This window comes from Cantharellus anzutake, assembly GCF_015039405.1.
Source record: "Cantharellus anzutake strain C23 chromosome Unknown EI90scaffold_31, whole genome shotgun sequence".
NCBI lineage: Eukaryota > Fungi > Basidiomycota > Agaricomycetes > Cantharellales > Hydnaceae > Cantharellus > Cantharellus anzutake.
Genome location: NW_024066981.1, coordinates 557761 through 580453, shown reverse-complemented (window position 1 = coordinate 580453; position 22693 = coordinate 557761). Strand labels below are relative to the sequence as shown.

Below are 22693 nucleotides of genomic sequence, written 5' to 3'. Positions count from 1 at the left end.
ATCACTCCGCCAAGTTCCCACGGACATTGGGGCCACAACAATTCTCCCACTCAAACAGTCGTATTCGACGCCCGTGGCTGGTCTCAACGAGAAATATGCGCACCCTTTCAGCCCTTCGGGGCGTGATGAGGGCACCATTACGGACAGTGACTCTTTCAAGGCTGGGATCTGGTCTGTCTGCATAATCATTTTTTTGCCTGCCACACTTAGGACTTGTGAAGTCACTTTGAATAGGCAAAATTCCAACTTGTCCCCCATGTCCCAGAAGCCTCAGAAGCTACTGGTCCCTCTTATTCGCCTCCTATCGTAGACCCATTTGAGAGTCCCCCAGTCCAACTTGGCTCTACTCTGCAGAAAAGGATGTCACCTATCAAGCGCCGAGAAAACCCCGATCCCAGGGCAGATGCGCCTGGTCCTATTCAGGGCCCGGATGAAGCGAACCACGTCCCATTTTCCAGTCTGAAAGACCGAATTTCCTATGATACCTTCAAAGCTATCACCATCAAACCATTCTATCATACACATATGACACCTGTCCAGCACGCAGTCCTATCGTTGCTTCCTGAATTGGCACGTCCATACATTCTAAGCGACCCTGATGCTGATGACGAGAACAAATTACGGCTGGACGTGCTGTGCAAGTCTAAGACTGGGACAGGGAAAACACTGGCGTTCTTGGTACCTGCCATTGAAGCTCGTATTGCGTCAATTGATGCTTATGCGAAGCAAGCCCTCGTTGACGCCGGAAAGGCTGGTGATAAGCATATGGAAGGTCGTATCAAAAGGGGTTTCGTCCACCAGAATGTTGGGACAGTAATTATCAGTCCTACGCGAGAGTTGGCAACTCAGATTGCTAACGAAGCTATTCGCTTGTCCCATCATCATGGTGGATTTGAAGTCCGCCTCTTTGTTGGAGGTATGGGCAGGAAGCAACAGATGAGGGATTGGATGAAAGGACGAAGGGACATCGTTGTTGCTACTCCTGGGAGGTTACGGGACCTTTTGGAGAATGAACCCGATGTTGCCAACGGCATCAAGAAGTCTTCTCAGGTATGCAGCGCAATGAAACCTAACCTTCCGAGTTGTGATTAATCACCACTGGTAGTTGATCCTTGATGAGGCAGACACTCTTCTTGACATGGGATTCCGATCTGATCTGGATGCTATCCTCGGATTCTTCCCACCTCCTCCTGAGAGGCAGACTTTTATGTTCAGTGCAACGATATCTACTGCTGTCCGTCAAGTCGCTCGCCAGTTTTTGAAAGAGGATCATACTTTCATTGACACAGTGCCGAAGAATGAATCGCCGGTACACGCACATATCCCTCAGCACAACACCATCCTTCCCGGCCCCGAGCACCAGATTCCTCATCTTCTCCGCCTTATCGCTCACGATCAGCTAACTAATCCTGGCAAATCCAAAGTTATGGTATTCCTGAATACTACCAGGATGGCCCAGCTTTTTGCTTCCTTGCTTCGCGAGGTTGGAAAAGGCTCATTACCTGCCGCTAACACCAAAATCTACGAGATCCACTCGAGGAAGGACATGAACTCACGAATATCAACTTCTAGTTATTTCCGCAAAGATATGTCTGGCGCCACAGTATTGGTAACTTCCGATGTCTCGGCGCGCGGTATTGACTATCCTGGTGTCACTCGAGTCATTCAAATGGGAACACCTGGGTCCACTGAACAATATATTCATCGCGTGGGACGGACAGGTCGTGGGGGGTCTGTTGGCGGACGTGCAGATATTGTTGCCCTCCCTTGGGAAGCTGGCTTTCTTACGTGGCAACTCCAGGACATCCCTTTGAAGAATGTCACTATTAAGGAGCTTGAAGGAGAGCTCCTTCAACTGGCCCAAGCGCATGATGCCAATCCTGTTCAACCTGAACGCAAACTTGATGAGAAATTTAAATTAATTCGTGGTGGTACCAATTTCAGGTCGGCGTATTCCTCTGTTGTATTTCCCCCGAATGTAGCAGAGCGAATTACCGCAGGAATGAAGCAGACGGTTGACGAGGCTCTATCGCGGGTAGATGTAGAAATGGTACGGGAGACATTCGCTTCTATGTTGGGGTATTACATCCCCAAAAATCACGAACTACGGATCAACAAAAATGCCGTCGTCGAAGGTGTCAAGCTTTGGGCCACTGGGGCTATGCGCCTCCTAAAGCCACCCTTCGTTTCTACTGCTTTTCTCAACCGGCTCGGTTTGTCGGATGCGCGCACCAATGCGTTCAATAGGTCCTCCGATTCCCGCGGTCTCCAATCCCGCGGGAGCGGGAGCCCAGATACTCCCAGATGGAGCGGTCGTGGTCAGTTCAAGCTGAGGGCCAAAAAAGAGGACCCAACGTGGTCGCGGACTCGCAGGGATGGGTTTGATTCCCGGGATCCTGGCCCGCCGGCGCGCATTGGCACTAGGTTTGGGCAGAAGCACTTGACCGCAACTGCCGAACGAAATGCATTGTCATTGCAGAAGAGTGTACCACCTCATCTTGCTGGAAAAATTAGGGACATTTGAGATCTCTGCCCGCGCCCTTGTGCCATCGGCTTGCTCTCCAATCACTGCCCATTTCCCTATTTCCACCTTCCACATCCATACTCTTTTTAATGCACCCTCTCCTTATTTGCAACTTCGTACAGTATCCCTCTTCTATCACAAGGATGCCCTTATCCTTTCCAGGGGGCCATGGCATCAAGGCCTCATAGACATAATGCAAATCAATATCAATCCCAATTCATTATTGAGCTACCATACGCCTCAGAGTCTTGGACTTGGATAGTTATTGTACAGATAGGATCAATGCATGACTTAGTAGCTAGAGATTAGGTCCCATGGTCACCACCATTCTTTCCCCAAATGCGCTTTCAAAATCTGGTTCAGTTCTTGCCGTTGGACACAGTTCTCAATTTGAATGATGCGGCTAAGGCAAATCCAACTCATCCATGGTCGGACCACGAAAGACTTGCGGTGAACATGGTCAGGAAAGATGCAGGGGTGTAGTGGGGGGAACTGTGAATGTCTTTGAAAAGCCAGCGTGATCTATCCCTTCCTGCTCATAGATGGGGAGCTGGTCTTTGACAAGGTGATACCGCCGTAGATTGGTTTCTTGCCAGCGTCCCCATGGTAAGGGGGCGAATATAGCTAAAAGAATGACTTGGTGAGACGGCTAGGGGTTTGAACGAAAGGAGCCAGCGCACAAGACCAAACTCTCCATTCCAGATTGGTACGTTCACTTTGCGATGATATTCGACTTTACGGTCATATTGCTCCCGCATACACTGCGACTGTCGTTCCAAACCCTGATGACACGTTGCGCCAAGACCCCAACATCCCGCAAGGCCACGGTCTTACCGAGTGCTGTTCATTCCATGGAAATCCGTACATTGAATCGCGTAGGCAGAGTTAGGCAGAGGGCTCTTAAAACTGAGAGAAAACATATTGAATATGACTTCAGCGTCAAGGGCGATGGCCGCGTGCCAGGAATATTAGCGAATGGAAGTCCAAAACAGTTCAATACAAACCATGTTTCCGTCCAAAAACAAAATATGATCAGGATCTGCCCCTCGGATGGCTTTCTCGACCCATTCAGTAAGATAGTGATACTCGTCTTCAGGTTTATTGAGCGCGTTGTAGCTCGCTACCCGCGTATTACGTTTATGGGCAGCCAAGGCTTCCCGTAAACGAATGGGTTCTGGGTTGAGATGTGTTCAGTATTTGTGGAGCACGAGATAACCCAACGCACCAGGAACGGCATGTATATCTGAAATGGTGTAGATACCAAGACGTGCACACTAGGGAAGATATGCTCCTGGACCATTACTCTTATTAATGATTCGACCAAGCCAGAGGAAGCTGCGCTCGTCATAAGCACCTGGATTCATGTCGTCTTCAAAGTGTTGGTAGTTGAAAGGTATTCTGTTGGCCCTCTGTTGCTGGACTTACCTCAAACAATTTAACTCCAGAAATTCAGTGTCCTTATCATCGGAAAAGTATTCGAGACACAGATGAGAAAACTTGCTGCAATGAGGACTTGCCCGCATACCTTGTGAAAAAAATAGTCGGATTTGTGCTCCGATCCGAGTCCGTGAAATGATAGAAGATTTAGTCACGCGCCTCCCCAAGTACCTTCTGAACCGCCCATCTCATTTCTTGTTCATGACCACTGCAGGGTATTCTGAGACCTACCGCCGCTGGTATCAGGGTGGACTGCTTCGGGGCCACAAGTCACTGCGTATGACTTCATTTGGCAGCGAGCAGGGCTCAGAGAGAGCCCCGAGGTTCTCCTCACAGTTTTCCATGTTAAAGTGCCCAGCGAGACCAGCCCATTCAAAGACAACTTTATTTCCGTGTGCATCGACGATCTCCGTCCCGCATGTGCTTAGGATACCCAAGACAGCTGCGTTTGGGGCTGGGTATGAAAATTGTCAAGTTCGACATGGCGGTACGGTTTGAGACGGTGGAGCACAGCGGCTTGTAGACGATTAAAATTGCCAAAGCACGAGGAGATAGAGTATATACAGGTGAGAGGGCATGGCAGCACGGGACGAATAATGCAGGTCAAATGATGTAGACGAGTGAGGACCCATGCGTCAGGGGTCTGGAGGATGTTCTCGCGTCTGTGCCGCTCTGCAGGCTGTTCGATGGATTTGTGGCCGTCCAATGAATGAATGAGGTGTCGATGTCAACAACTCCAAATAAACGGGCTTCATCACTTTGACGCGCAGGAAAGCTGAAAAGCAGACACAAAGTGTTGTATAACTTTGGCCACTGATGGCGTCAATAGACCCCTCGGCTGCGCTCATCTATGCCCTTCAATGTCCTGCAGATTCTTCGGAGCAAACGCAGGCGCTGAAAGGACTCCGTGTATTACTTGAGAGCGATCTAGAGGCCCTAAAAACACTATGTCCCACCCTTCTGCAGACCGCTGTGAGCATGCGAGACACAGTGTTCAAGAGATGGACAATCGATTTGTTTCATTTTTCTATTTCCTCAAATCGCCTAAGTTTGGAAATTCGTACACAATGTATGAGTTCATTATCAGAGGCGCAAGCCCGAAGGTCTAACGTGTTTGCAGTGGCACTTCAATGCGCTGACACTTGCGCATCCATACTAGCAACATCGACAACTACTCAAATATTGAAACGTATTATACAATGCTATGCCCAACTATACCCATTGCTCTTCCGTTATTTGTAAGTCTAGAGTTGGTGACGCGTTTAATCGACACCCCAATTTTGATTGTGTTTCCCCTGTCTAGGTGTATCAACCGTGCTAACCGACAACCATGGGATGTTCTTTCCATCGCTAAGGGTCGCATTGTAGAGTTTCTCGAATCCTCTCCCCCAGCTCCAGTGGGAGTCCGTCTAGCGGCATTGAAGTTCGCTCAACGCGTAATCTTGGTCCAGACACGAGGCGTTAGCGACCCTCGAGTAAGCCTATCAGGGACCGACCATCATGCTATTCCATCTCAATCTGATGTTTCTCGCTCTCGTGCCAGTTGCAAAACAAAGCGGACCCAAACGTTTCCCTCATCCCCTCAGATCACCTATTCATTAATGCTACTGCCCTTGAAGCCGAGGGAACTCAATTACTCACGCTCGTTACGACAATTCTTTACAGTTCTTCGTATGTGATGTCAGGTAGTTTTCCCAATCACGTTCTGTTTACCACCAATACAGGGACTCCGACTCAGTGTCTGCCGTCATCAATTCCTTCGGCACACTCGCGAAGGCCCGTCCACAACTTCTCCAGTTTATCATTGAGGCTACCTCCAAATGGAGTCCCGCTAAGTTAGCTGGTCAATCCACTCTCAGGATCCGGAGTGCGGAGAAGTCTATATTTATTCTGCTCAATTATCTATTAAAGTATGCGCTCCGCGGCGACTTCACCGTCGAGTTGAAATCTCTGAGAAGTTGTTTCGCAGGTCAGGTGTTGGTCAGGCCTTTACCATGGATATTGCAAGGGCTTTGGAGCAAATCTCTGAGCGGATCAAGCAAATAATTCGCGCCGAGCATGCCCGTCGAACAGCTGCAGCAGAAGCAGAACGTGAACGAATGAAAAGGGCTGCATCAACGCCTCTCGCGTCTTCGGACCCAAAGCGCGCAAAGCTGGAACCCAGCGACCCTGACACATCCTCTGCAGTTTCTGCACTAGCCAATTTCAATTTTCAGGACTTATCTGCCGAACTGGTTACAGATTTGATTGTGGCAAACCTTCAGCACTTCTCCGTTCACGACATTAATACCGCAATTGATGTAGGATTCATGGAAAGTCTTGTCGTACATGATGCTTATGATGCGAGTTTTAGAATCTACGCACCTTGAAAGCCGAGTCCAGTCGCACAGCTACGGCTACACCAGAACCATCTACCCAGGAGGCACCACAGAAGCCCGACCTGGATGATGAGGAGATGGAGTATGAGCCTGAAAAACTCAATCGCGAACTTGACGTAGGTTCAGGTAGTCCTTGATCTCCTGATAGAATAGCTGATCGTGTCCTTTCAACCCAGTCAGCAGAGGCATCGCAGGCAGCCGAAACCATTGACGATTCCGCCGAGGCCGACGAGCTCGCCCTTCAGCTGCAGAGCACCACATTCGACCTACCACCGCCCCAAGAACTTGATATCGCACAGGCAGAATCCTTCATACGCTCTGCGATGGTTCGCATTTCAAAGACTGGTACAAAACAGTTGGAGCGAGTGCATATGAATCTCATTGCAGTCCCTCATGATGCCGATTCTGCCCCGATGCCAGAACTAGGGGCGAACAACGATGAGTTATTGAAACCAATACCATCGCACGAGATGTGGATTTTGCTGTTCGTGCGAACCGTTACGCGTGGTCAACGAAGTTCTGTCAGCACCCTAGCAACGGGGGATCCAGGTACACATGGACAGGATGCGAAAGAGGAGCAGGACACTACAGTCGGCAAAACTGAGCCAGCTTTATCGGCCGGAGGGCGAAACGACGGTCTGCGCCAAATGATTTGTAATTACATTATGGAGGATTTTGCTTCAAGGTAGGCGCATTCCAAGATTACAAGCTAGTGCTTTGACTCCAGCTCACCGTCAGGACGCGAATTGCTACGATCTGGCTCAATGAGGAGTGGTATAATGAAGACGTACGCGGCGGCGAGAAATCTGAGGTTTGTTATCGGCGTTTGTCAGACTTCGAGCCCCTGCCGACTGACGATGTCAGCGATCAACATACGAATTCTGGCTTCTACACTTGCTCGAGCTATATATACCACACATCGAAGCGACGGATCGAGTGCTGACCAAGTTTTTGCTTGATCTTCCCCACCTCCCTCAGCGTGTTCTTCAGTACCTAGCCGATCTAGCCACTGATCCTTCAACGTGAGTTTTGATTCACTGGAACAGTGGGCGACGAGAATAACCGAAGGTTTAAGGGCTGCACCAAGCTTCAATACGTTACGGGACCTTGCGCTCTTAAAACCCCCAATGCGAAGCAATGCGCTCAACATTCTGCTCCAGCTGACAACACACCCAGGTTCGTTGTTGGAAATTTTCGGAAAAACGGGGGCTTGATCTCCTTTTAGACACGAAAACGCGCATTGTGGCAATAAACACAGTCAAAAAATGGGTCCCGGATGTGAAACCGCTGGACAAGCTTGTCCAAAAATTTGCTATTAGATTATTGAGACGACTAGAAACACGGACAAAATCTAAAGCTAATGGAGTAATAGTCCAAAGCACTCCACAGGAGTCGGATACAGGGAGAGAGGTGCCTCCATCATCGCCCCTTGAGGATGGGGAGGAGAGGCCCGATCCAGAGTTGGACATGTCTGTCACAACCCCCTACTTGCCTGGCACGCTCACCACACCAGCAGAGTCCGCGCAAGTGCTTCAGCACGTGCAATTACTGTTTGCACTCTCCGTGAAAGTTCCAGACCTCCTTGATGAGTTAGCGTCTTCCGTGTCGCAATGATAAGGCTCCAGCGCTCATTGGATTATAGGATTTTCTTAGCATACAACAAAATGGAAGACTCAGTTCAAGGAGCCGTTCAGGATCTTCTCACCCCTCTCATCCGATTATTGGGGTCATCACATGGCAAATTATTGACAGTCTTACGCACATTCTCCCCCGGTGCGGAGTCGCTTGCGCTCCGCGTGCTGAGAATTCTTACCGAACACGGTCGGCCCAGCCCCCCCCTTGTTGCACTCGTCAAGAGTCTCATCTCCGAGCGGGACCTTGATGCTCGTTTTCTCATTCCAATCATCGGGGAACTCGATAGAGCAGAGATTGAAAAGCAACTCCCTAGAATTGTGAACCTGCTTACTGGCAAGCCTGAGGAGAGAGATATGGTTCGGTCGGTGTTTTTAACCATCGTGGAACCACCGTCTCAGGGTTTTGGCACTGCATCGACGAACGAGCCGAGAGAAAGGGAAAGCGAGTTGTTGAAGCCTGTGGAGCTATTAATGTTTCTGCACGAAACCGACAAAGGCGTCAACACAAGGTCGGCAATTGAAGGTATCTGGCATCGTCATCGTCCCCGGATTACGTTGATTCATGTATATCTCAAGGGATCGACATTTGTTTTGGTCTCACTGAGTTATTCCCTTCGGAAGTATTTGCCGTCGGGATGCAACAAATCGTGGACAAACCGACTCTACCTGTGTTGTTCATGCGAACGGTGCGTTTCCTCAGAAGGTTCAGTTGGAAAATGTTGGATCGAACCAATTTCACAGGTGATAATAGCCGTGAAGACCTATAAGTCATTGGTGCCTTTTGTTGCAAGAACCCTTATGTCCCGTCTTATCCTCAAGAAAATATGGACCGTTCCACAACTGTGGGATGGCTTCATGAGGTGTGCTAGAATAATCGCTCCTGCTTCATATGGAGCCCTTCAACAATTACCGCGAGAACAGCTTGCGGAGGTGGCTGAAAAGCACCCCGTGTTACGCTCTGGTTTGCGCGACCACATTATCAAAAAAGCTGGCGGGACAAAGTCAAAAATATTGGATGTATTAGGTGGGGACGAAAGTTCGACTCCCGGGACCGGTTCAATGCCAGCAAATGTTGCGCCTGCACAACTTGCCTCTCCATCAGCCTGACCAACTGCCCAGACGAGCCCACATCATTGTCTGCTCTTGCGCATTGCTTTCCTTTCCTGTTTTGTGGTAATAATGGTGGTCATACCTGCTATAGTACTTGGACTATTCGGTGTATCCAATTCAACGATAATTCCAACTGGAGTGATCATGTGTGAGATTAAATGTCCCCGGGACTCGTGGATCGGACCGCCATCTGCGTCTCCAGTCGTATTACCACGAGTAGATCAGACGTCAGCCTCACCCACTGCTTAGTAGCAGCCCCTTACCTTGTTTACTACAGTCTTAAGCCTGGTTGTCACCGCACCTCATTTAATACACCCCGCGACCATATAAGTGTGGTAGAGTGGTGGGTCCAATGCATCAATCTTCTGGATCGACTCCTGCCATGGGCTCTGCGAATAATGATAAGCAAGCTGTGCCGCGCGATGCTGCAACGTACGCATCAAGTAGTTCAGGAGAGTCCAGAGGCCGACCAAAGGGCCGTGCGGGGCAGAAGAGAACCCGATCGAGCAACAGTCGGCCAATTAGGCTGTGCGTATTTTCCTCCGAACGCGGGCCATGTGAAAGGGTTATGTGCTTACTCGTATTTCTCATGCCCTAGTGGCTACCATGCCTTTACTGCGTTTGGCCACGAATTTTGCGTAGAGAAGCGATGGAAGTTTGTCCGAGAGCTGGGCTCTGGGGCATACGGCGTCGTGGTGTGAGCCCTCCCGATATTTGCATCCCCACCTTCGTCCTCACGAGTCCCGTGAAGCTCGGTTCAGGACGAAATAACCGGAGAAACCATTGCCATTAAACTCATCACGCGTGCCTTTGACAAGGTCCAACTGTCCAAGCGCGCCCTTAGAGAGATTACATTACTACGGCACTTTAATAATCATGACAATGTGAGTTCGTGCCTACCGAGCTGGGTTACCATGGACATTAACCGTCATGATCTTAGATAACTGGTCTCATCGATATGGATGTGGTTGGGCCAGACTTCAATGAAATGCATGCATGGTTCATTTTATTATCGTCCATGTCCATGCTCATGTTTTGGTGTTTAGCTATCTTTTCATGGAGCCCATGGAAGGTAAGCTCATCGTTGAGGATCACAAATCACCATGAGTGCTTATTGCACCCTAGCGGACCTTTACCAAATTATCCGTAGCGGGCAAACATTAACTGACGCGCATATTCGCTATTTCACGTATCAGATACTTCGGGGGGTTAAGTTCATACATTCTGCTGATGTGATACACCGAGATCTTAAGCCCGGGAACTGTGCGTGTCACCATTGTTCAATGGGATACTCTCGCCGACTCTCCCACAGTGCTCGTCAACAGTGACTGCGAGTTGAAAATATGTGATTTGGGTCTAAGCCGGGGTTATAACACCAAGTTGCAGGAGAATGAGCGGTCCGATCTGACAGAGTACGTTGCTACTCGATGGTATCGAGGTGTGTGGCGAGTTGTGTGGCGAGTTTTTATTCTAATGGCTCTGGACACCAGCCCCGGAAATCTTGCTATCATTCAAAAGATACAACGCTGCAAGCAAGTAATGTCTACGAACCTCATTTTATTCATAATAGCTTACCGTGTTCCCAGTCGATATGTGGTCAATAGGGTGTATATTAGGAGAGCTCATGGGCGGTAAGCCTATTTTCAAGGGCAAGGAGTGAGCATCAATGTTATTCCCTTCCGGATCCATGCTTACCTGCCCATTTCCTTCTTCTCAGCTATGTGGACCAGTTGAACCTAATTCTGGGACTCCTTGGGACTCCTTCAGATGTGACAATACAAAGGATTGGAAGTGAAAAAGTGCGGCTCTTCTTCTCTGGAATTGATTCCAGCCTCATGTTAATGCCAGGCACGGGCCTACATACGAAATTTACCTTTCAAAAAGTTGAAGCCGTGGTCGGAAATATTCCCCAATTCCGACCCTGATGGTAAGAATTTACTTAGCCTATCTCGTTACCAAACTCGAGATAATTGGGCCTTCAGCTGTCGACCTTCTCTCAAAATTGCTCACATTCGATCCATCACAACGTCTAACCGTCAACCAAGCCTTGGAACATCCTTTCCTCGCCGCATACCATGACCTCGATGATGAGCCGGAGAATCCAGAAAAATTCGGCAAGTGGCGTGAGATTGAACGGGTGGAGACCATAGATCAATTTAGGGCTGAAATATGGAAGGAGGTCCAGGAGTTTCGAAGAGAAGTCCGAAGCATTGGCCTCGAAAGCCCACAGGTTCCTCCATTGGCCCCTACCATGATCACGACCCCCACTTACCTAGGGGAGACGTTCGTACCATCAAAGGCTGCTTTGGAGAGTCAAGCGACTGCCTCAGTCCCCTTTCCCACTACACCGTCCGAAGATGCCAAAGAGGACGTTGCAGGGGAAATGCCTTCCGTTCAGGAGATATCGAAGTTCATGGATCCTTACCGATCCTATGCGCGCCGCACGAGTCTCTTATCGAATGACCGTCGTGATTTTGCCGATGTTAGCTCTCCCGTCACTGACCGCGCTTATACGGCTGGTATCACACCCAGCACCACGGCTAACGCACTCGATACGGAAGGATGTTCCTATTTTGTACCGGCTCGTTCACGAGCTGTGTCCATTGATGGTGACATGCTGGGGCCCCAACTGTTGAGGCAGCTTTCAACTACAACCATCAACCGAACTGTAAGTGTTACGGATATCAAGCCTGGGGAACAGCCTCCGATAGAGCCCAGTGCGGTGGCTGCTGATGCGCCACCAAGTACTGTCCCTACCACATGGCCGAATGCCAATTGACTGGCAGGTCCATCTGATCCTCTAACACCTGGATTTTACGCTGCTCATTCTCGCCCCCTGCGACTGTCAATGCCATCACGATCTTTTAGAATCTCGTACTGAGATGTCCTTCTTAATTTCCCTCCGCATTGCCACACACTTGCACAGACAACCGATGTAGAGGAATTATATGCTATTTTGATTTGGTACAACAAGTTTATGACTATTAAGGGTCGGAGTTCAATACATGAAGTCAATAATGAACAAGTCTATCGGATGGTAAGGTCCCAATAACGGGATCCGTGGTTAATGGGGATCTAAGTACTATGCGAGGGTTTTGTCTAAAATAACAGATATGCCTAAAGGCGTAATCGAATTAGCTAAACGCTGTCGCGGGTAAGAATATGACCCACGGTCGATGATATCAAGGTAAGCTGCAGTAGCTGGGGATTCAGGATATTCATCCATGAAGCTCACACCATAGTCGGCACTTTTGCCGATCCGAGGGTCTAACGGGACGCTCCCCAAGAATTCGACCCCGGTCTCCTGGGCCAAACGACGTGCACCACCGTTGGAAGGCTTGAATATTTGTGAAGTGTTCTTGCACGCGGGACAAACGAATCCAGACATGTTCTCGACAAGGCCTATAATTCGAACCCCAACCTTGCGACAAAAGTCGATCTCCCTGCGGACGTCTTGCAGGGCCACTTCTTGCGGAGTGGTGATAAGGACAGCGCCATCAATACCAGATTCTTTCAGATACTGGACCACGCTTAGGTGTTCATCGGAAGTGCCAGGGGGAGTATCTATAACGAGGTAGTCGAGCGCGCCCCAATCTACGTCTTTGAGGAACTGGCTTATTAAGCCATTTTTCTTCGGGCCACGCCACATGATGGCATCGGAGGACGAAGGAAGCATAAATCCTACGGACATGGCGCAGAGATTGTCCTGGACGTATACGGGTGACCACCCTGATGCGGAGGCATGGACCTCTTCATTTGTCAGGCCAAGAATAGTAGGGATCGAGGGACCACAGATATCGACGTCCATTATTCCGGTCTTGCGTAGAAACACGTCAGCGTTGTTGTAATAGCGTCTACTCCCCGAGATAATACGTGCCTGTGTCTCTTCGTCAGCAGCGAATGCCCAACCCAGTTGTGCAGTGAAGGTACTCTTTCCGACGCCACCCTTCCCACTGAGGACGAGAATCTTCCGCTTCACCGAGGCCATCCTGTCCCTAATGAGAGGTAATGCGGGATCAGGCCCCTTTGGTTTATTAGAAGCGCATATTTCTTGATTAGCGCAACCGGCACAAGCATCAGCTTTTCCCGCCTGCTCGCTTTCTACACCCTGCAAGACGTCGAAATCATATACCATAGCACCAAAAAAAACTATACCTACTGGGCAATGTTCCGGGGCGTTGGAAGGTATCGATGATGGGTTTGGAACTGTTGTGGCAGGATTCTGCACTTCGATCATCGAAAGGTCGCTTACGTGAGCAGCTGCAATTTCGACAGTATCACCTGACCATGATTCGTTTCATGTTCCTCGCCCCTGCCACGTCTAAACCGTCAGGTAGTGGGCATGTCACTACCACCATTCACGTTACCCCGGCAACCCACCCAGAAGATACCAATGTGAGGACTTCATCACAGAAGTCTCACACCAGCAACCTTATCATGTGTGTCACGGTGTACTGCCACCACATCTCATAAATCTGAACCACCACCGCCCCTGCCACGTCAAATAGTCCTCCATAGGGGAGGGGATCCCAATGGCGACTCTCCCACGGACTCAAAATTTGGGTAAAAATCCTTGGTCGTCTGCTGGACCGGAGTTTGAACACCTGAACGAGGCTTGGGAGCGTGCTCGAGATTACCAGGACGAATGTGCAACCGAAGAAGATCTCGTTTGCGCGCGCCTATTGGGGTATCTGCTCCAAGAGGCTAGCCATGGGAGAGGTGGTACTCAGCTTGCTAAGGAGATCAATCGGTGTGATGATATCGAGTCGCTGCGCGGATTGGCGCTTTTCTATCGAAAGCACTTGATCATCTGTTGTTAGTACGGGCGACGCGTCGAAGTGCGATTCAGCCATTCCGATCTGATTTCACCCTTCCATAGTCAGACACCGGGTAGGACAAAGCGTGGATTCTGGCCACCCATCCAGGTCTTCCTCCGAAGACATGCGACGCGAAGCCGAAGCGTCAAAATTCGGAGATTATCGAATGAAGGTATGTCCTTGACGCTCCGTAAATTCAATGGTACGACAATGACTGTTATGTAACGAGGCGCTCGTTCGTGACGGGCATAAATGTGTTCTAACGGGTGCATTGGACGCGGGGTTGATACGAAGCAAGACCATACGGCTAGATCCTAATTCCGTTATCGCTCCAGACCATACTCAGGCTGTTCATATCTTCCCATCTTGGTCCCGAAGGGATGTTGATCGTGAGGTGAGAGATCACGTATTGTTCATATCTTATTTTCTTACGTTTGTCAGAGCTCGCACGCTACGGGTTTTTTGAATGCTATGAAGCGAATTCATGGCCTCAATATTGACAAGGAACTGGATGGCCACAAGATCAATCGTCTTTCCAATATCATTACGATGTGTGATAGGGCTGCTGGCCAATTTAACTCTCTTAAACTCTGGTTTGAGGCTGACGAAAACGAGAAGGCACGCTCCTTAAACCCTATTCTCCAGCACTCTGGGTTTTCACTGACAAATCTTCCTGATAGGACGAAGACTCTGTTCACCATTACAAAGTTTGTTCCACAGATCAGTGGCGGTTAGCTGGAATGCGGAAGAAAGTCGCATTCCGCGATGAACGAGTGGCTGACGGAACCACACACCCTCGTCCAGATCGTCGCTACCTCCAAGTGCATGCACTCTGCTGCCGTGTTGCTCACCTTTCAGGTGCAACCGAATATCTCGATAAATTTTATAAGAAATTCGAAAGAATGGAGGTTTTGGCCACTGATGGTTCTTCTGCTGATTTCTTGATACAGGCTCTGGAGCTTCTTGGCCACGATGGCTGATGTAATAAATGATCTTGGATGGCTGGCTAACTAGCAAATATATGGACCATGCATAGTACTAACAATTTATGATAATTAGTTGAATATTTTCTCTCGTGCAGATGTTCACTTGGGGATTATCATCCCCTCGTCGATCGGTGCATGTATATAAATCGAGTTATGTAGTTATTGTGGCTGGGATGGTCTACATTATATATCCTAATTTAGATGTATGGTTCGGGTCGCATGTCCAACATGTATGCATTCACGACGTAAACGTCTGGATGTGCGTTGTCCACGTTTTCTGCCCCTGCTGTAAACACCGATAGATCACCGAAGTCCCTTGTACCATCGACCCACTAGTGCAGGTTGACAGTGAAATGGCCAAGGGGAATTGACACCTTCACCCTCACAACCTTGTTCACTTGATCATAGGTTACGTCTTCACTATGCACCTTCCTCCCATTGACCCTCACGTCCCTCGGAGCCTTGTCGATGCCCAAGAACGAGATAAGAGCCACTTTGACAACTTTCGTCCCATGAGGCGTCAAAGCTTTCCCTTTTCCAACGAGTTCACCCTTCTTGTACGAAAAGAAAAGTTCGGTCGTTCTAGTTTGTTTGATGCTGACGCCATCGTCGATGTACAACGACCCCGTGGCCTTCCCATGTCGGAAGCGAAGTGACGAAGGGGCGACCACCAGTTCGAAATCTTTCGTTCGGACTTCAGATGTGGTGTTCGCTGAGGATAGGCGTAAAGGGAGGATGGTTCCACCCTTGATATGAACTGGAATGGACGTATAACTGACGTTCGTCAGATGAATCATCGATCCGGCGTTCCCAATCAGGGGTGTATAAGTCAAGAAATCATAAAACGGCGAATTCCCTGGGAGGTAGATCGTCACATCCGTCGCGTTCTCCACGATCACGGGTGAAACCAACACCGAATCTCCAAAGAAGAATTGCGAATCGATCCGGAACGTATTCGGATCAGATGGATAATTGAAGAACATCGGGTTCAATACGGGAGATCCATCAACAGAAGCACGATGAAATGCTGTATAGATATAATCTAACAACCTATATCTCATATCGATCGCGTTCTTCGCAGCTTGAGTGACTAGCGGCCATCGATAAAATTCCTGGGGTATTTCTTCGATGGCGTTATGATTCCTATAGAAAGGTCCAAAAGCTCCCAGCATCGCCCATCGTGCACATAAGATCTCCGTGGTATTACCACCAAATCCACATATGTCCGCTCCAACCATGGGAACTTGGTAGATCGATGCGAAGCCTAACATGCCTGCGATGGAATTTTGATAATGATGCCACGTGGAGATGTTGTCACCTAGCCATTTCCCAACTTTTGCGCCCGCACCGGCAAAAGTTGAGCGAGTTATGACGAGGGTACGAAGGCCTGGTCTGCGAGCGAGCATGGCTTCGTGTGTTTTTACGGACATCATCGTTCCATACACGTTATCTATGTCAAGGAGCACAGAATGGACATGTCTCAATGCACCAATTCAGAGGGAAGAGCAAGAGATGAACTCACGAGCGTCATACTCTGTAGTCCCATCATAATGAACAATATTCGTATAAGCGGTCCTATCACTCAACCCGTCCGACGCGGTCTGAATCGAATAAGGAGGCTCCAACAAATCCCATTCACTTTCATTATTCTTCGTCTGAACTCCTACTGCTCGAGGCTCCAATCCAGTATACCGCCCAGAACTAGTACCCGCCCCGACGCTCCACCTCCTGCTCAAAATAATCGGAACATCCGAAGGCGGAGGTGGGGTGTCCCTCTTAGGAGGCAACCCTAGCTCGGCAGCCAGCCCAAAAGGATCCACGCAAGGATACCCACAAAAATTCGACGGTTCGTTCATGTCGATCCATACCCCGTCAATATCGATCCCTTTCTCTTTGTCGAAAAACCTTTCGAATTCCCCAATCCAATAAGTCAACGCGGAAGGATGGAACCAATCTGGGTAGACGACCACTCCGGGCCAGACGACTCCGTAGTAGAATGATCCATTTCCATTGGGTTGCAGGAGGAAGACGTCGAGTTGGGCTCCGCGGTCGAATGTTTCGTAAGATACATTTGGTTGATATGCTACTGCTGGGTCAACCATCATTACGTAGTGTTGGTTCCGGGAGTGTAGGGCCCTTGATGTGAGAGAACAGCGAGCAGGGGGACGAAGAGCAGCTGGGAATGAGCGACAAAGGCCAGAAATTGAGTATCGAAAATTTACCTAACGAATTCTTGCATCTTTTTGAGAGGGAAGTACTGAGGGTCGACCGTGAACGTTCGGCGCTCATACATATAGTCAATGTCAGTCCACATGGTCTATAACCCAGATAGTGCACCGTTGAATTGTGGGAAATAGACAAGGAATGGACTTGCTTACTTCAAGTGGAATACCAGCTCTCGAATAATTCTGCACGACCTCCATAACGTCCACATAATCTACCCATCATAACGTTAGACATCTGACAGAAAGGGGCCAGAAGGAACGAGAAGAAGACGCTCACCCGTGTACCCATACCGACATTGGTGCAAACCAAACGTCCAGTACGCCACCTCCGCCGGTCTCCCCACAACTTCCGAATACTGTCTCGCGACATCCCTAGGCTCCGGTCCCGCCAAAAAATAAAAATCGAAAATTCCTCCAATTACATTATATTCCAAACTCGTTCTGTTGATGGCAAGATCTTGATCGATTTTAATGTCCATCCCGTTGGAGTTGAGGAGGAAGACTCCGTGTGTTGCATGTGAGTGTCGGGTTGAAAAGCGATGTTCAAAGTAGATGGGATGGGCGCCGTAGAGGTTCGTCCCTGCAGGTACAGAGCTATCATGGCGCGAGTGAGTGGGGGACAGTGATTGGTTTATGGGGAGAAAGAGGAACATACTACGCATCTCGAGCCCATAATGTTCGAGTAAAGTTCTGATTAGGAAGTCGGAAGGTCTCCGTGTGTTCGCCCAGTCCATAGATATTTGCGTCAGCAGGTAGGGCACTGTCATATCGAGACCCGGACCGGAATCGAACCCCTCCAAGGCGAGGCAACCAGTTCAAGGAGATGAATAATGTTAGAATGCGGTGTGACGTGAGGTGAAGCAGGTGTGATGCGACGTGACGCGTCCGAAAAACACCACCATGGCGCGGGAATTAAGAATCAGCAGAAAAGAGACTTTGTAAGTAAGTTGTAAGATGAAAAAGCAGCATGTGAAATTCACGTTGCCCGATTAAACACAGGCACCGCCGACATCACAATTGCTTGTCACTCTCAACAAGCAGTGCGGAAGAGTCGTGCGCGGCGGCATATATTGAACTAGAATGCAACTGTGCAACTCACGTTGTCTTCAACCTTAAATACTGCTCTTCAAAAATGAGCGGATGCTCTTGACTCGTTCCGAACAATACTTCCTCATTGCCACCACCAGCCTCGGAACGTACGATGGAGAATGTAAAAGGAGCAGTAGTGTATTTAAATTGAATGGATGCTTTTGACGAGGGGAAGTTGTGAGAAGGTGGACGGGGGAGGACAGATGTTGGGACAGTGTAGCGGGTGTTAGAAGGGTCGTGAATCTGGAGGTGGATTCGGGATTCTAAGTTTTAGGTTGAGTAATTCAGAATTGAGAAAATCCAACATGTCGGGAAAATAATAGGCGAGGAGGGGAACATAAATGAAAGCGTAAATGAATCAATGAAAAACATATTCGTGAAACGCGCGAAGCTTTGCTCGTCCGACACCTCAGAGCAGTGCGGAGCCGAACCCAACCAAACGATCAAAAGCGAAAAAAAGTAATACTCACCCGTTTCATACGTGACCTTCAACTTCAACTCCTTCAAATCAGGTCCGTAAACACCACATCCATTTCCATCCCGAATCTTCAAGTCAGCCTCAAGACTCCATTCGTTCATCTTTATATTCACGGCATCATAACCAGGGCACGCATCCAGCTGAGCATCCGTGACATTATTCGTCCGTTTGACTTTGGGGGTGGATAAGAAGGTGTTTTTGGTGTAGGTGTCTAGGCGTTCGTGCATTTCGCGCCCGTGAAGTTCAGAGTAGGGTAAACCTAGGTTATGAAAAGGAGTGGAAGGTGTCGAGGTAATGAGAGTGAAGGCCCATGATGCGAGCAGAAGAATAAGGGACCGCATGTTTCTGGGTGGATGTTTAACAACAAGGACAGAGACGGTTAGGAAGAAGAAAGTTTGTCACGCCCTTTGCCGGTATAAGAGGCCGCTGACAAGGGATGCTTCTTCTCTGACATCCCTTGTGCGGGTTTGCTGAAAATAAATCTAATCCGGTAATCCATTCAGTTGATTGTGTTGAACATTCTATTTCGCGGGCGCGACCACAGCATCATTGTTGGCATCGTTCATCGCATTTCCTCGGCAAGATCATTTTCTGGCATAGAGTTTTTGGGGGAATTTTACTTTCCCGTCCAGAGAATCAAACACAAAGCATCACATGACTTGTCAAGATGAGTCAATTCATTTCATATTAACTTTAAACTTGACGCAATTTATTAATTGACTTCGCACGCCACCCCCAGGGAATCTCTTCCCCAGATACAGACACAGAACGAGTTACTGTAAGCGATGGAGAAAGGATATCTACTCCCTGCCTCGGACTCTGCGCCCAAACACCGTCGCAGCAAGATCCCCGCTGCGCTCTTGACTTTCATCCTTCTTATCCCGATCCTCGCCCTCACCCTGCCTCGCGTCTTTTCCACCTTCTTCGATACTTCCATCCCGTTTATCCACACTACCTTCCCACTTTTAGCGCCAACTCCACCTAAAGGCCCCATAGACTGGCACCTTTGCGAGCCGTCCAACACTCGATTCGAATGTGGTCGAATCAAAGTCCCGCTCAATTACCTCAATAAATCGGATGAAAGGAAGGTCGAGTTAGCAGTTGGGAGGTATCTATCGGTAAATCCAAAGAGGATGGGATCAGTATTTATTAATCCAGGTAGTGAGTAGCGTGACGTTGATCCACTTCTGGCGTTCGCTAACGTGTCTTCCCCTTGATGGCCGGCGTGGCTTTCAAATCATGTCTTGATGCTATCAGAGAATATCCCTGAGCGGCTCCAACATAAATCTTACCACAACTATCTCCGTTCCTGTACAATGCCACAATCCCTCCTGAACGCCGTTTCATTCGCATCTTTCTGAACATTCCTCTGCTTTCGATTGTAGGTGGTCCCGGGGGGAGCGGTCTGTCTTTCCTCTACCGTGCAGGGCCTCAACTTTCTCAAATGCTCGATGGGGCATATGATATCGTACGTCTGTATCACCAGCTCTCCCAAGTCACCAAATTAAACAGACTTTTGGATAATTTGCCGTCCCATCTTGTACGCTCGCTTCGCCTTTATCCCTGTACTGAATTCACCGGTGCATATCGGGATTGATAACAATGACCTAGGTCTCGTGGGATCCTCGGTAAGTTGGCTTCTTGATTTGGTGCCAAATTGATCTTCCATCTTTCCTCTCTGTATGCGTTCCAAAGAGGTGTCAATGGATCACTGTGAGTTCACCTATGCCGCATGGATTACATTTTGCTAAATTGCACGTCTTTCCCTTCGCTACACGCTTCCTCCCCGTGGCGGCGGGGGCGGAATGTCAACATAGACCCAATGCCCTTTGCCACACTTCCAAAAAAGCCCAAGATATCTACAACCTTCAGTTCTCCCGCCCCCTCGAGTTCAATAACCTCACCGCCGAAGCTTCAGACCCCCTTCCGAGTGAAGACATCTCTATCCTCAAACATCAATTCAGGGAATTGTGGGCTCAAACCTCACTCTATGCCTCTCTCTGCAACATCAACACTCTCCCTTCCCCAGAATACGAATCGGGCTTCGATCTCTTCTCCCATTACGGAACTGCCTCAGTCGTTCGAGACCTCGAACATCTATCCTCACTCATAGAAGGACCTTCTTCGCCAGTCAATTATGCTGGGTTTTCATATGGAACTGAAATAGGTGCTGTGTTCGTGGGGATGTTCCCTGAAAGGGTTGGAAGAGTTTGGATAGATGGGGTGGTGGATCCTGTCGTTTGGGCGGAGGTTCCGGAGTATAAGTCTGCATCAAGTAAGATCTTCGTTTCTTTTCCCTTGCCCCTCTAGTCTCCCTCCAGCCTTCTGGGCTTCACCCGGGTGATGGTAGCGTGATGGAGTTGCTGATTTGTCTGTTTTTATTTATTTATTTTTTTGGGGGGTGAATAGCTTATTTGGTGGATACGGATAAGGCGCTCAACGACTTTTTCCAGAAATGTATTGACGTAAGTTCAATTGAACACAACCTTTTACTGACCTGGTACTATTTTTTACTTTGTGTTTATTTCAACAGGCTGGTCTGGAACGTTGTGCTTTGGCAACCAACTCGACGAAGAGCGCCGCTAAACTTGAGAAGAAGATTTTGGGGCTGATTAAGGATATATACCATGGTCCTCTACCTGTTCCTCACGCTAAGAATCCTGGTTTACTCCGTTCGGGTCATATTCGAGGTGAGTGTAGAGCGTTAGCTCAATGTTGAAAATTTCTTTATAAGTTGACGATTCCATTCCTTCACTTTGCTCTTGTCGCAACTTCGCAATAGATGCGATTTTCGAAGCAATGTACAGACCGCGGAGTTGGCCCGACTTGGCAGAGAAACTAGCAGCTACTCTAGAAGGGAACGGAGCACCTATATTGGAGTCTCAATCTCCAACACTGGATCCGACGGCTCCTCCTGATAGTTTCTTTCCGATCTTACAAGGCGTCCGGTGTGCGGATGGACCACCTGTCCATCGTCTTCTTGATGAAGCTCGTCGTCGTCGAGACCAAGGAAGCGAAGGGGAGGGGAAGGATGGGGAAGAAGAGTTTATGGAAGAGATTGTGAAGGAACTTGTGGATGAGGTGGAGAAGGCGTATAGTGAGACAAGCAAGACTTTTGCAACCACGGTCTCGAGTCCGGCTTGCTTCCATTGGAGGTTGAACCCTCCAGAAAGGTGGGTTGGACCTTGGGATAAGAGGTTGGCAGGTCCGATATTGATTGTTGGGAATACAGCTGATGTGAGTTCCTCTCCGCCCTTTGTGAAAAATTGAGAAAAGAAAAGGCTGATACTGATTGATTCATTAACGTTTGATACCAGCCCATTACGCCATTGAAGAATGCGAAAGTTGTGAATGAGTTGTTGAGGAATGATTCGAGGCTGATCATTCAAGATGGGTCTGGGGTATGTAGCGCTCACTCGGTTTCCGCCGCGCCAAGAAAGCTCAAACATATATATCTTCTAGCACTGTTCTCTTGCTCAAGTCTCGCTTTGCACGGGGAAGATCGTGCGTGAATATTTCTTGGAGGGTAAATTACCCCAAAATGGGAAAGTGTGCAATGTCACAGAAATTTTGTTCCCTCCTCTTCCTAAGCTGGCTGGTACTACCTCTGTCTCCATCACATCGACTTCCGGGGAAGATCTTGATGGTGGAGTATGGGTGGATGCAGAGGAGTTCAAGACTATGAGTGAGGAGGACGTGAAGCTTTTGGAGGCGATGAAAGGGATTGGCGAAGCCATTCAGTGGGAATGGAATCCGAAGCAGTTGAGGGTTATTGGGGGGAGCAGGTAGAGCTTGGTCTAACAGCGAGCCTAGTCATCTCGGGTAACAAATGTGCAACTGCAGCACCAGTTAGAGGGTTGTGATGTGTAACTAATACGTGAATGATCAAAATACCAGCTTGAACTCAAAGGACAGATGTGATGCTACCTCAACAAAGAGAGCCTTGTCCTCTTAAAGTGGGAGAGCTAATCATGACACACAATAAATGACCAGATAGGCCAATCATCATTCATTT

General features: G+C 48.8%; 10 protein-coding genes across 10 annotated transcripts; 6 read left to right on the top strand and 4 right to left on the bottom strand.

Moving 5' to 3' along the window:
* Window positions 1-279: 279 nt before the first annotated feature.
* Window positions 280-3020, top strand: EI90DRAFT_3155401 (P-loop containing nucleoside triphosphate hydrolase protein). Its single transcript, XM_039065998.1, has 2 exons — window positions 280-1050; window positions 1106-3020. The coding sequence occupies exons 1-2, from the start codon at window positions 361-363 to the stop codon at window positions 2522-2524; spliced, it is 2109 nt and encodes a 702-aa protein (XP_038914943.1). The 5' UTR covers window positions 280-360; the 3' UTR covers window positions 2525-3020.
* EI90DRAFT_3062886 (uncharacterized protein) lies at window positions 2962-3620 on the bottom strand. Its single transcript, XM_039060675.1, has 4 exons — window positions 3529-3620; window positions 3359-3455; window positions 3205-3306; window positions 2962-3148 (listed from the first exon to the last, which is right to left on the bottom strand). Exons 2-4 carry the CDS (start codon window positions 3389-3391, stop codon window positions 3047-3049), a joined length of 237 nt encoding a protein of 78 aa, XP_038914942.1. The 5' UTR covers window positions 3392-3455; window positions 3529-3620; the 3' UTR covers window positions 2962-3046.
* EI90DRAFT_3125280 (uncharacterized protein) lies at window positions 3493-3888 on the bottom strand (the record flags this gene model as incomplete). Its single annotated transcript, XM_039063814.1, has 3 exons — window positions 3493-3698; window positions 3750-3767; window positions 3828-3888. The coding sequence occupies 3 exons, from the start codon at window positions 3886-3888 to the stop codon at window positions 3493-3495; spliced, it is 285 nt and encodes a 94-aa protein (XP_038914941.1).
* Window positions 3889-4777: 889 nt separating this feature from the next.
* On the top strand, window positions 4778-9080 carry EI90DRAFT_3125279 (Symplekin tight junction protein C terminal-domain-containing protein; the record flags this gene model as incomplete). Its single annotated transcript, XM_039063813.1, has 15 exons — window positions 4778-5030; window positions 5082-5199; window positions 5265-5436; window positions 5505-5632; window positions 5686-5871; window positions 5931-6261; window positions 6315-6455; window positions 6516-7024; window positions 7078-7150; window positions 7204-7361; window positions 7415-7515; window positions 7565-7928; window positions 7982-8496; window positions 8550-8659; window positions 8715-9080. 15 exons carry the CDS (start codon window positions 4778-4780, stop codon window positions 9078-9080), a joined length of 3525 nt encoding a protein of 1174 aa, XP_038914940.1.
* Window positions 9081-9465: 385 nt separating this feature from the next.
* EI90DRAFT_2924104 (kinase-like domain-containing protein) lies at window positions 9466-11295 on the top strand (the record flags this gene model as incomplete). The annotated part of the gene is made up of 10 exons (XM_039054845.1): window positions 9466-9611; window positions 9682-9780; window positions 9835-9967; window positions 10024-10097; window positions 10192-10346; window positions 10396-10544; window positions 10654-10739; window positions 10801-10882; window positions 10932-11010; window positions 11066-11295. Coding segments are annotated over 10 exons (1233 nt in total), but the record flags the coding sequence as incomplete, so codon positions are not given.
* A 718-nt stretch (window positions 11296-12013) lies between these two features.
* Window positions 12014-13641, bottom strand: EI90DRAFT_1407684 (P-loop containing nucleoside triphosphate hydrolase protein). The gene is made up of 3 exons (XM_039051776.1): window positions 13243-13641; window positions 12961-13191; window positions 12014-12900 (listed from the first exon to the last, which is right to left on the bottom strand). The coding sequence occupies exons 1-3, from the start codon at window positions 13318-13320 to the stop codon at window positions 12166-12168; spliced, it is 1044 nt and encodes a 347-aa protein (XP_038914938.1). The 5' UTR covers window positions 13321-13641; the 3' UTR covers window positions 12014-12165.
* EI90DRAFT_3062877 (uncharacterized protein) lies at window positions 13382-14240 on the top strand. The gene is made up of 2 exons (XM_039060674.1): window positions 13382-13522; window positions 13592-14240. Exon 2 carries the CDS (start codon window positions 13616-13618, stop codon window positions 13901-13903), a length of 288 nt encoding a protein of 95 aa, XP_038914937.1. The 5' UTR covers window positions 13382-13522; window positions 13592-13615; the 3' UTR covers window positions 13904-14240.
* Window positions 14050-15001, top strand: EI90DRAFT_3062873 (uncharacterized protein). Its single transcript, XM_039060673.1, has 4 exons — window positions 14050-14072; window positions 14130-14294; window positions 14342-14518; window positions 14581-15001. The coding sequence occupies exons 1-4, from the start codon at window positions 14067-14069 to the stop codon at window positions 14878-14880; spliced, it is 648 nt and encodes a 215-aa protein (XP_038914936.1). The 5' UTR covers window positions 14050-14066; the 3' UTR covers window positions 14881-15001.
* A 217-nt stretch (window positions 15002-15218) lies between these two features.
* On the bottom strand, window positions 15219-18905 carry EI90DRAFT_2924139 (alpha-glucosidase; the record flags this gene model as incomplete). The annotated part of the gene is made up of 8 exons (XM_039054847.1): window positions 15219-16336; window positions 16409-17022; window positions 17109-17203; window positions 17265-17323; window positions 17389-17705; window positions 17767-17871; window positions 18211-18463; window positions 18671-18905. 8 exons carry the CDS (start codon window positions 18903-18905, stop codon window positions 15219-15221), a joined length of 2796 nt encoding a protein of 931 aa, XP_038914935.1.
* Window positions 18906-19380: 475 nt separating this feature from the next.
* Window positions 19381-22589, top strand: EI90DRAFT_3155394 (TAP-like protein-domain-containing protein). Its single transcript, XM_039065997.1, has 11 exons — window positions 19381-19836; window positions 20064-20146; window positions 20290-20306; window positions 20374-20391; window positions 20496-20953; window positions 20989-21024; window positions 21088-21143; window positions 21212-21368; window positions 21461-21915; window positions 21996-22079; window positions 22141-22589. The coding sequence occupies exons 1-11, from the start codon at window positions 19464-19466 to the stop codon at window positions 22465-22467; spliced, it is 2064 nt and encodes a 687-aa protein (XP_038914934.1). The 5' UTR covers window positions 19381-19463; the 3' UTR covers window positions 22468-22589.
* The last annotated feature ends 104 nt before the right edge of the window (window positions 22590-22693 follow it).